The 12,772-nt window shown below is 43.5% G+C and overlaps 1 protein-coding gene across 1 annotated transcript in view; it reads right to left on the reverse strand.

Moving 5' to 3' along the window:
- SLC28A3 (solute carrier family 28 member 3) overlaps positions 1-12,772 on the reverse strand; it is a gene marked incomplete at both ends in the record, with an annotated part of 57,276 nt that overhangs the window by 12,246 nt on the left and 32,258 nt on the right. The window contains 7 exons of the mRNA XM_082655790.1: positions 1,774-1,854; positions 3,252-3,332; positions 6,188-6,265; positions 6,877-6,990; positions 8,247-8,391; positions 9,434-9,623; positions 11,033-11,124. Coding sequence (XP_082511916.1) covers positions 1,774-1,854; positions 3,252-3,332; positions 6,188-6,265; positions 6,877-6,990; positions 8,247-8,391; positions 9,434-9,623; positions 11,033-11,124 — 781 coding nt within the window. The remainder of the gene's footprint in view (positions 1-1,773; positions 1,855-3,251; positions 3,333-6,187; positions 6,266-6,876; positions 6,991-8,246; positions 8,392-9,433; positions 9,624-11,032; positions 11,125-12,772) is intronic.

The following is a 12,772-nucleotide window of genomic DNA, read 5'->3' on the forward strand; positions in this document are numbered from 1 at the left end:
TGGGAACTGTGATTCCCAAACCTCTGTGACTTCCTATCTTCCAGCTTCATCTCAACAGACCCTAAACCTCTTTGCTGATACTATAGGGAAACAAGACACAAGTATGAAAAAATACCAGCAATAACATATACCGATGCCCACAGGCCCATTCCTAATTGAGAATCAGAGACCCCCTTCTTCCCCTTGCATGGAAAGGAATCAATTAGAGTGTAGTTGTAAAGGCTTGAGTCCCATTAAGGAGGGCAGGTGGCCTGCAGCATGGGCTCTCCATAAATAATAGCTGTACTTTTAGCATATTAAGTATCAAATTTAGCACCACAGAAGCATGTGTGCAATTTTACAATTTTCCCCTCATTATTTCTAATTGTGCTATGAGATTGAGTGTGTTGAGCTTCAATTTATGGACCAAATAGAAACTCAGTACATGAGCCCTCTTACCCTGCAGGTAGGAGTAATCAACTCAAGATGGTGCCCTAATTAGTCCTGAGAGATTTTATGGCTATAATTATAACAATTTCAACTCCTGGGCAAAGAAGTATGGGCCCCACTCTAAAGACTTTGCTCCAGGCTAGTAAGCTGGGCTTACCAATCAGAAGGCTCAGCCTGCCTGGAGCAGTTGTATAAGTCTACTGATCTGGAGCCATGTGTTTTTCTGGGTGACTTGATTTTTGCTTCGAGTTCAATTTCTTTGCACAGCCGTGCTAGCAAGTATTCACACTTGGTTTCCTTGGTGTGTGATTCCATTCTGCCTGAAGCCATAGATCCTGAATGATGAGGATGATTATTACCATTTCTTACTTATCTACCCCTTAGGAATGCTGCCATTTTGAGGGACAGAACTTGGCAACATACTTCTTTGCTTAAATGGACTTCGGGCAAAAGACCATCTATCGGGACTTCCCTGGTGGCGCAGTGGATAAGACTCCACACTCCCAATGCAGGGGGCCCAGGCTCGATCCTTGGTCAGGGAACTAGATCCCACATGCGTGCTGCAACTAAGAGTTTGCATGCCACAACTAAGGAGCCCGTGTGTCACAACTAAGGAGCTGGTGAGCCGCAACTAAGGAGGCCTCCTGCAGCAACTAAGACCCGGTGCAACCAAATAAATAAGTAAATAAATAAATATTTTTTTAAAAAAGAGCATTTATCCACATGATGGATAAGGAAGGTGAAAATACTTTTGCTCATCAGCATTTTTCTTCAGGCTCAGCAAAGAGACTGCTCAGATAAGTTGAGAATGAGCTTAACTATTTATATGGCTGCACGGTGTTGGTGGAAAGCCTTTTTGGTCTCTTTCGTTGCCACAAGCATTATACTACAGAGTGTGAGGCTGTCTGTTACATGTTTGCAGCTTCAAGATAAATGGTGAACTCCATTTGAGTAGATGAGCTGCTAGCCTCTGATGGGTGGGCCAGAAACCTCAACAATTCAGTTAATTCAGAAAGGACTTATTGAGAATCTATACATGAGAAGCCTTATGCTTTGATAAAATGATTCAATCTTTCTTCCTCTCCATAAATTTTCAAGGACTCAAATTCCACACTAGTGCATTGATACTCTTAGAAGGGCGCTCTCTCTCTCTCTCTCTCTCTCTCTCTCTCTCTCTCTCTTTCTCTCTCCTTGGAATCTGGACATTGTCAATATTGAGGGTTCATTATCTTGACACCCTTCTCCCTACACTAAAAGAAATAACACCATCATATTTTTTTATTTCTCTTTCTGGAAAGAGTATCCATTTTAGCAAGTGTTTTGTTTTTTGATATTACAACTTACCTGTCCAACAAATATATTGCCAGAAGCAACTACAGATTCAACAGGAGATGTTCCCATAGTCACTAGCATTACCCATCCAACCTAAAAGGCAAAAAAGGATAAAGTCAGTAAAGAACTATTTGTATACACAGAACTTCAAAGTAGGGATAAAAATCTTTAAACTGGAGGAAAATACTGAGGCCTTCAACAATTGTACTGAACTTGAGTATACCTTATATAGTCCATAGTGCAGGCTGATCAAATCCTATTTGAGCGGTAAGTCTGAGTCATTGTATATACTTTGAACACTATACAATGTCTATTGAAATGTCTATTTCATACAAGTAAAGTTTTTTGAATGTCTATTGTGTACAAGTAATAAGTTGTAATAATTGCTAACAGTCATGGCAGTCTTCACAGCATTCCAGGCACTGTTTTAAGCCATTGTTTTGAGTAATGCATTTAATCCTCACCATAAGCCTTTGAGGGAGGTCCTATAATTAGGCCCATTTTACAGAAGAGGAAACCAAGGCACAGAACAGTTTAGCTGTTCTGTCAAAGTTTGCCTAGCTAATAAGTAATGGGATGTAGTTGAGGTTTGGCCTTTTCTACTTAACTCTCAAACAAACATGGTTGATGGTCCCAATTTGTAGTGGTCCTTCCAACCAGGGACTGTGGTGCCCACCTCAGAATGGGGACTTCCTTTTGCATCCTCTCTCCTTCCTTCCTGCTTCGATGTGGACACAGGAATGCTGAATGTTTAAACTGACAATTAGAAAACGATGCGCCCTGGTGCTCTTGCTGAAACTTTTAATTCTGCTGGTATTCTGGCTCTCTCTCTCTTTTTCTTTTTTAAAATAAATAAATTTTATTTCTTTACAGGGATCAAAAGAGGGCTGTGTCTGTGCCCAAGCCCTGTATACACTGCCTTGCTCTCATGTGCATTCAAACTAGCTTACAAATTTCTGAGTTTTGTGATCTAACATAATGTAGGACTGACAGCTGCTGGGGCAGCAGAACTGAGGTTAACTTTTCAGACCTAAAAAAAAAAAATTTGTGTGCTTACAAAAATCCCTCAGGAGAAAAGATCAGCTTCCCCTTCTTGCTTTGATTCTCTAGCAACTCCTAGACCAGGAGGGTCCACTTTCGTTATCACCTGAGGAAAAGCAGTGACTGTGTAAGCCTTGGGCAGATAGCCAAGATGAAGGGACAATCAGGTCCCCATCCCTTGGAGTCAATTCTTTGGCTAACGGAATAACTGCTTCATGAAGATGCTCAGTGTGTTGCAAGTCACAGCCCTATTAGAAGTCCTGGAGATAAAATTCCCTCTGTGGACCCATGTAGGATTTTGGGGTTTAAATCTAATAACTTGGGGTGGGTGTGGATCTTGGTACAAAGGGAAAGGTACTTTGGAAAAACCCAGATAAAAGGCATTCAAGAATTTGTCCCTGCGATAATCAGCTCTACACCGGTCACCCGCTGCCTTCTGGTCCTGGTACCTTTTTAATGATCCACTGCATCAATCCAAGGTAGTACAACATGGACATCACAGTGCTGAAGAAAACCACGATGGGCAGGACCTGGGGGGGGGGGGGTGGGGAGGAGTGGTCACGGGTTAACATTGGCCCCAGCAGTATTAGTAGCTTTCAGATCAGTCTCCTTTCTGCCTCCTTTTCCCCCTCTGAAATGTCATCAAGATACTGGAAACTCCTCTTGAACTAAACAGCGTTTTTAACAGGCAACTTCCCCATCTACAGTCTCTTACTCTAATTTGTTCTGGATAAGCTTGAGTCTATTTCATAGGAAACTTGACTTAAAAAAAAAAATCCTGCTATGATGAGCTTTTCTTACTTTAGTTTCTAAGAGAAGGAATGACGTTTTCGGGGGGAATTTGTAATAATTAGATCAAGAAACTGAAAGCCACTGGCAGATATTCTTGTTGTTCTGATATTAAACAGACATGGGCTTCACTACTTATTAGCAAAGTAACCTGGGTCACGATTAAGTGTGAGCTACCTCAGATCCTTATTCACAGTAGTGACACAGTAGGTGCTTAAACAATGCCTTGTATAAGGCAAGCATTCGTGGATTTAGCTTTTAGAATAATAACTATTTTACCTATAGATTTTTGAATCACTTTACAAAGATTAAACTCTGGAAACTAGTTTACTTCTGTGTTAACAAAGGTTGTCTTTTTCTAGATCCGATTTTCCTGATGCTCTTTGGATGCCTTCAATGCAGCCTGTGTGTCTACAGGGAACAGTTTCTTCCCTGCATAGACCACACAGAGCTGTGGTCTGGGTCCCTCCCTACCCCTACTCCATTGTTCCCCTTCCCCTCTGTTCCCAGCTAAATGGCCAGGGACAAGCTGCCACCAGAGACACAGAATGGCCAAGGACAATTTGTACAGGATCTAATTTAGAAAAATCTATTAATAATATATATTAAAAGACTTTTTGTGCCATTATTCAGAGCTCGCTCACTTATGTGATTTTATTGGCTTTAATGGGCAGGCAGAGCCTTCCTGAAAGCTTCAGGGAGTTAAAGGGGCTCATCTCCCCAATGTTCCCACAGGAATCTGCTTTGGCAGAAAGGATGGAGACTACTGCCCTGGGGGCAGAGGGTTGGGGGAGGTCTGAAGACACTGGTGCAGTCTGGGCAGCAAGTTCCTCCTTCTCCGTGATATTATTTTTTGTAATTCTGGATTCAATTCATGACAGGAGCATATTTCTATCTCAATTTGTAAACATTTGACCTTTCAGAGATGGCTTAGTTATCTCAGCACCAAAGTATCAAGTCAGCAGTTTAAAAAAAGATTCAGCATAGCAGTTGGCCTAACCGATGCTGAGGTAATTTGGAGGTAAATTTGGAGTCCCCGAGTGAGAAGACAATGGAGAAGTGTAGGAACGATAGCACACCACAAAAAAAGAAATCTGAAGGAAAAGCCAAATGCATGTTTCTGACTAATCGACAGGATTTGCAGGGACTTCCCAGAGGAAGATGGGCTTCCTGGGGATGGGGGAGGCCTGGGAGAGAATCGATTAGGCCTGAGCATGGGGCCAAGTTGCCAAGTGGCCTTTCGCCTGTAAAATAACATCCCTCCTTTGGTTGGGAGGAGGCCCAGCTTGCAGGCCTGCCGAGGTGAAGGCTGTGCTGAAGGAGAGAGGGGAAATGTTAAGCAAGGGGATGGCTCTGGAAGAACAGATCTTGATGTGAGTGACCAGCTGTCCCGGTTTGTCTGGGATTAAGGAGTTTCCTGACTGCAGGGCTGTCACTGAGCTTGGACTGGGGAGGCATTAGCAGCCATATGTCTATTCATTGCCAGGGACCTAATGTTCTTTTCCCTGAAATCTCAGATACTATTACCCCGTATGATCTTTTTTAGGAAAATTAATTAATTAATTAATTTTTGGCTGCGTTGGGTCCTGTTGCTGTGCGCGGGCTTTCTCTGGTTGCAGGGAGAGGGGGCTACTCTTCGTTGTGGTGTGTGAGCTTCTCATTGCGGTGGCTTCTCTTGTTGCAGAGCACGGGCTCCAGGTGTGTGGGCTTCAGTAGTTGTGGCGCACAGGCTTAGTCGCTCCGCGACATGTGGGATCTTCTCGGACAAGGGCTCGAACCCGTGTCCCCTGCATTGGCAGGCGGATTCTTAACCACTGCGCCACCAGGGAAGTCCCCCCCCCCCCCCACCACATGATCTTTCATAACTATCTCAGCAAATGCTACAAGACATCCAAAAGTACAGGCATACCTTGTTTTATTGTGCTTTGCTTTATTGCACTTCTTGGAGGTTGTGTTTTTTACAAACTGAACGATTTTGGTAAACCTTGGGTGAGCAAGTCTGTAGGCGCCATTTTTCCAACAGCGTTTGCTCACTTTGTGTCTCTGGGTCACATTTCGGTAAATTCTCACAATATTTCAAACTTCTTCATTATTATTATATTTGTTATGGTGATCAGTGATCTTTGATGTTACTATTGTAATTGTTTTGGCATTCTTTTAGCAGTAAAGTATTTTTTAATTAAGCTGTGTACTTTTTTTAGACATACTGCTATTGCACACTTACTAGACTACAGTAGGGTATAAACATAACTTATATGAGCTGGGAAACCAAAAAGTTTTTGACTGGCTTTACCGCGGTATTAATTTTATTGCGGTGGTCTGGAACCGAACCGGCAATATCTCTGAGGTATGCCTGTGTTTCAGTATTCCTGACTTCCTCTACATGTTTCCCTGAATGTTACTGTAAAAAAATGAAATGTTTCAGTCCACTGACTTCAGGTAAAGGAGAAAGCCCAGTGATGGGCTGTGTCCCTATGACATGCCTGGCAGGTATATGCCTGGGTTCTGATCAGTTAGGTTCTATCTGAACATCTACAAAGACTGAGAAGTTACTGAAAAGGGAGTGTCTACATAGAAAAAAAGTGTTTGGCTTTACCTTAAATGCAAAAAAGTGGTCTTCATATTTCTCACCAAAGACAAATGAGGCGCCAGCATTAGTGTACTCCAGGAATGTCTGAGTTAAAGAAAGGAAAAGAGCAGATCATTACAAGCACTAAAGAGGTAGTTACCATCCACAGGACCTACGGCTCTGCAGAGGGTGGGGACTCAGAAAAGTTGTGGGATAGACTTAGAGAGTTAATTTTGTCAACTTTCCCCCTCCAGTGGATGGCCTGGAAGTATATCTTAGAACTATAACTGCATACAGGTTTCCTGGCGTTTCTGACATTCACTCTGACTCTAGGGTGCTAACGAATAAGCTGGGTGTGGTAACTTGCTCCAGAAGCCACAGATGGTACATGGGAGGTACTGGTTGCCACTAGATGCAAAGAAGCCTTTTTCTCTGTTGGGGGAAACGTCTTAGAAGAGTGACACCCCTCAGGCAGGATGAAGGGGTCAAATGGGATTGAGGAGTGATGTAGTGGATGGTATGGGTAAGAGACAACCAGAATATTAATAAACTACACGGATTAACATAAACAAAGTTATTTGTCTAATTCATGCTATGGAATTAAAATTTGGGTCAACTAATGCAGACAAATAAAGCTATTTCTGACATGTCTTGAGGGTTATATTCAAATGTTAAAAGCACTATAAAAGCAAGGCATTCTTTTGAACCAAATTTACCTGAACTTGTTTCCCCAGCCAATCAAAAGCCATAAATCCAGGTTCTGTCCTTAGTATCAAAAGCCCAAGAAGAAACTGTAACCCAACACCCCAAAAGACAGGCCTCCAGTAAACCTATACAGAAATAGGAAGAGATATAGGTTATTAGAAAATGAATGCTGAACTCAGCATAAATGCCCAGAGGATCACTATTTCCTTGGAAGCTTCTCAGATGTGGCCTGTGATCCACCTTCTTTCGGAGGCCAAAGCAGTTGTGAACAGAGAATCCCTCCATAGAATCATACCTAAAAATCTCAGGGTTGTGCTCCCTCTTCATAAACCTGAGATTAAGCTTTCAGTCCCAGCAGTGTATGTAACCATTTTGTCAAGATAAAATCACTTAGACACAAAGAGTAGTCTTAGAAGGGCCATTAAAAGAGGAAGAATCTGGCCTTCCCGGTCATGCTGTAAATGTTAGATACATATAATTATTTCCCCATTTGGAAAATGGAAAGGCCGAACATGACTTCTCTCTGTGTCCAAGGTTTGTTGATTTGACAATTTGTAAGTGAATTAAGTGAAATTCCACCCTGTTGAGGGGCTCTCATTTCACAGTAAAAGGAACCAATTAACTCTAATGCAGACCCAGGGAGTGCAGTGGTAATGGACAATCAAGTGCTTTCATTTTTGGAGTAGAGATGAGTGGCCTGCAAAGAACTATGGGATTGGAGGCACAGAAAATAGCAGAGATGGTCACCCGCACAGGGCAAAGAATTTGGATTGTATCAGGTGGCTTTGGTTTTGATTAATGCTCTTTTCTTGGATCAGCCTTTCAGCCAGTAAAGTCTTCCAGAGTTTGCCATTATGAAGCATATGTGAAAGTTTTGATATCTCAGAATTCTTGCCCATTTATTGGGTTACAGGCTGACAGAACAAGGGTGAGAATTGAATCCTATGTGAACAAAACTGCTTAAGTACAAATTTTTGGAGTAAAATAGCCTCAATGGCAAATACAAATTTGATAACTGCAGAATCCAGTGGTAGAATATTAGATTATTTGTTGGTCTGGGGAAATCTGAATAAAAATGGATGAGTTTTCTTTGTATGTGTGTTTGATGGGGGGGAAGGGGGTACATGAGTAGAAATCGGACTTGACAGGAGAGAGTATCTCACTGGTTGAGCAACTGGAAAATTACTGAGAATGAAAAATGAGAGAGCAACAGTACTATTAACGTTCAGGAAAAGGGCACCTTAGCCACTGAAATATCATAGCAAGGTAAGAAAAATATTGAATAACAGTTCAACTCTCTCATACTCATGATTTTGAGCAATTTACACATGAGGAAAAAAAAGAGGGAAAAAGACCAAGAAATGATCGATTTCGTGCTTACTTTGGTTGGGTGCTTGGAAAATAGAAATGTCAGGGTAATGTACATTATGAGTCCACCGAAGGACACCAGCTGCTGTTGGCCCAATTTGGCGGTGTCAAAGACCAGCCAGAAAATAACTCCCAGGATCAGGCAGCCCCAAATCACCCTAAGGGAACAAAGAAGGAGGCTTTGGCATCATTTGCTGTGCTAACTTTAAAATCTTAAACAGGCTTCAACTAACAAGCAAAAAATATTGAGTAACACACCCTGGCACCAGGAAATTATGCTTCTAGAAATTGCAAGAGACTCTTTTTGGGTGTAGCTATAAAGGCACATAGTCAAAAAATGAAGCAATGTGTCCACAACACTTGGGCCCTTTGGATATATAAAGGGGTCAGAGGGAGAAACGATGCTTGGAGAGGAAGTCCGGTGATTTCTTTGCGAGAGCTGCTGGGCGTCTTCATTTTGGGAGATGGGGGAAGCGTTCCCTTCTTCCCTTCAAGGGAGAGCTTGAAATGTGTCCTCTGCATTGGAGACCTCACCCAAGCCTCAGAGAACTAAGTCAGGCTTTAGCCTGGGTTCTGACTCCTTGGGGAATCTAGTGGGCATACGATAGCACTGAATCAGTGGATGGCAGAGCCAGGGAGGGTTGCTCTGTTGGGATTGTACAACCCTGGTTTATTAGGCAAAGAATGTGTGAACTTTCCTGGTAGATTCCATGTGGGCCATACTGGGGAGAATGGGTTCTGGGTCCTACCCTGTAGGGCCACCTGGAGAGAGAGGAGGTCCCACAGAGAGAGAGGCTGAAAGAAAAGCCCTGAATGGTCACTTGCAGGACAGGGGGTCCTATAAGAGAGAGTTGGCTTTACTAATTCACAGACCTCTCCTCCCCAAGAGTCCAGATTCGTGCCCAGAGCAGAAAGCCACCTTTCTAAGTCAGAACCGTCCCAACTTTTGGACAACATTTTATCATTTAGTGGCACTTGAAATTAAGACAGTTTGTAGGGACATTTGAGCACATCTTGCCTTATCTAGTCCTTGATGTCCTGCTTGTAAAATGAAGGCATTTTTTAACAGATTATTCCCTAGGTTGTTTCTAGCTTCAATATCCCATAAATGAGGAAGCAATTTCAGAACAAATCTATGGAACAGTGTTGGAAAACACTAACATCACTCTCAACCTCAGTAAGAGAACTAACAGCATTTACCACTTCAGCCAGAACCAGTGGCTGTCCAGAAGCCTTTGGCCAGGAGAGAGGAACTGAGCGATCTGAGACTCATATTTGGCCATGAAGTGATCCCAGATCACAAAGAAGATGGCAACCACCGTGATCACGAAAAGAGGAAGGGCTCTGTGAAAGTTCAGCACACAGGCCGCAATCACCAGAGCCAGGTGACCTGTTGGAAGCAATGCAGACAGTGAGCATCACCAAATCAGCTGGAGACCAGCCTCCAGCATTTATCTGGCTCAGCCAAGGGCAGGTTCAATCAGGAAACCATTGAACGCAGGGGTACTCTTGATATAGCTATAGGTGCCTCTGATTATAAAGACTATATTTTGGGTTTTTAAAAACATTTTAAAGTCTCACCAAGAATGCTAGGAGGACAGGGTGCTAGGTCTTTTTTCTCAAAGAACCTTCTGAATTCTTGAATCTTGTTGCCTGATCATTGGGACTCTTGCTTAGTACTACTTTTTCTGATATTCAGACGTAGCAGGTGAGCTTCCATCAGAGAAAGGCCAGGCACTAAAGCAACTACTGGCAAGAAGATATTGAGTCTTCTAGTTTGTAGCCCAGATTTGCCTAAGCTTGAGTAGGAAAATCTCTGAGTGTCACAACAACAATCCCTAAGTGCCACAGCATCTCTAAAGGAAAGAGGTAGGGCGATGACCAAAGTGATGGCTTTTGAAGATGATATTCTAGGGTAAGAACAACACGGTTTTCCATTAAAGGTCAGCAAACAAGTCTTTGTTTCCAAGTCAAGTTTGGCCTACCACTTGTTTTTGTAGGTGGCAAGGACAGTTGTATTTGTATATTTGTATTTTAATTCTACAAATAAAGTCACCCTGGCACGCAGCCACACCATCTGCTTACTTTGTACTACAATGGCATAGCTGTGTGGTTTTGAGTATGGTCTGCAAAATACTCTCTGAGCTGGTACAAAGAAAGCTTTCAATCCTGCTTACTCCCTGTTCTAGCTGTGTGAGCACCGGGAAACTACGGACCTTCTGGGGCGGCAGCAGTCTTGCATACATGTCTGTGGGCTTGGGTGGGAGGGTTCACATTTTATAGACAGGAATGTTCTTTCAAATGGGCCCTGGAGCCCTTTGTTTGGAGGGTGTCAAAACAGGACACCTGCTCATCTGTGAAGACAGTCTAGTCCTGCTTTCAGGTAAGAGGAGTGGGCTACCTGACCCTAGGCTCCTTCTTGTGTTGTGTTCATATAAGGCATTGATTGATTACTTATATCACCCCTTCAATTAGGTTTCTGCCTTGTGATTATCACCATGTTTTCCAGTTACCTGATTTGCAATATCCAACCCTCAAATCCATACCACAATAACAAAGTGAGAGTAGGTGACCTAAAAAATGAGCTGCTGGCTGCATAAACAGGACAGGGAAGCTATCTACATGGGCTTCTCAAGTTGAGACCCACCACTCAGGGGCATCCTGGTTAAATTCTCTCCTCTCTGGATGATTCAGGGAAGTCAAGGGGAAGGGAAAGATTTATTTGTTTTCTACAGAAAACAAATATTTGAGGGATCCTGAAAAAGAGACATTGGTATTCCATCCCCTTTTGTTATTTACCTGCTATTAAAATGCCCCAGGTTGTGGTCTTAAGGATTGTTTGGTGTTCCCTACAAAAATCATAAACTGCATCATACTTCCTTTCCAGGCACCTGTAACAACACAAAAGCAAGAAGGCAGACAGAGGTAAACACCACATACACGACATAACCTGGCATGCTAAAGCTAGATAAGGCTTTGTAAATCAAGCAGGCAAACACATTCATGAAGTATGTGTCCTACAAAATAGAAATAAGAAACTCATTTCATTTTAGACTAAAATCAGCCATGGCTTGCTAACCTTTGCTGAATGGATGTGCCAAAGCCCTGAGGAATTACAGAGATGCAGAAAACATGCTCCTGGAAATAAAGCAGGGGACAGGATAACTAACCGAAAGCTGAGAATAAACCATAGGACGAGAGTGTTTCTCACTGTGCTAGGAGGGCCTCCATTAGCTTGTAAGCTCTCATGTAAATGTTGACTTAAAAAAGAAAATTCCAATGGGGACTTCCTTGGTGGCGCAGTGGTTAAGAATCCACCTGCCAATGCAGGGGACACGGGTTTGAGCCCTAGTCCGGGAAAATCCCACATGCTTCGGAGCAACTAAGTCCATGCACCACAACTACTGAAGCCCTCGCTCCTAGAGCCCATGCTCCGCAACAAAAGAAGCCACCGCAACGAAGAGTAGCCCCTGCGCGCTGCAACTAGAGAAAGCCCACGCGCAGCATTGAAGACCCAACGCAGCCCCCCCAAAAAAATCCAATGAACTCTCATCCCTTCTGGTTCTCACTTCTGGTTCCCAAAGTGTGAGCAAGCTGGAGATTCCCTGTCCTCAGTCACCACCCTGTTTAGCAGGAGGCTGACGGACTTCACAGGATGCTTACATGTAAAGTAGAATTTCGCGGATTTGAGGACCGTTAACCAATGGGTTCTCATATAGCTTTTTCAGAACGTTCTGGAATTGTTGGTGTATTTGTTTCTGCCCAGAGCTTTGTTACAGGGCAGTGTGTGGTGTGTGAGCCACGTGTGCATCTGATCACTTCTTCTGGGGAGGATGTTGTCCACCAGGGAGGGAGTCTGGAGAGGCCACAGGCCTGTACCCATAGCAACTGTCCTTCCTTCTCCTGGGTGCTCCCGGTTGCCCCCCCAGGCCCTCCACTTACTCTGAAACCTGGCTTCCCTGCACATGTCTCTTTGCTCAATGTGCCTTCATTCTCCCACTTGAGGCCAAATGGAAGGAATTTACTCACACATTTAATCATGACCACTTCCAGGCCACTGGACAGGATTTCTAAAACAACCCCTTCTCCTATATAGAAGATTCTCAATCCCCAGGATCTCAAAGGACTCAGCCCCCACTGGGAGCTCCCGTCCCCTTGGTGAACACCTCCAGTTCCCTTCCCTCCAGCAGTCATGCCCCTGTGCCCAGATCTCAGCCCCCTTCACGTTTCAGGGCACAGCTCAAGCCCTTTGCTTCTACAAAGCCTTCTTGCATTTCGTCAAACAGGGGCATTCCCCTGCGACTTATTCCTACTGTCTCCTTTGATTGTATTTTGTTATGAAGCCTTAACTGACCATAACTTTGTGGAGAATAGATGTCTGTGAGCCCAACACCAGCACCATGGGCATTAAGAGTGACTGGCGGGCCTGTGTCGAATTCTTAGCTAAATGAAGTGGTAGTGCGTATTGCTTTTCTGGAACAATAGTTTATAACTGTGAGTTGGGACCCATTAGTGGGTTGCGAAGTCAGTCACACTGTG

Source organism: Grampus griseus (genome assembly GCF_964374135.1).
Source record: "Grampus griseus genome assembly, chromosome: 6".
In the NCBI taxonomy this organism is placed as follows: domain Eukaryota; kingdom Metazoa; phylum Chordata; class Mammalia; order Artiodactyla; family Delphinidae; genus Grampus; species Grampus griseus.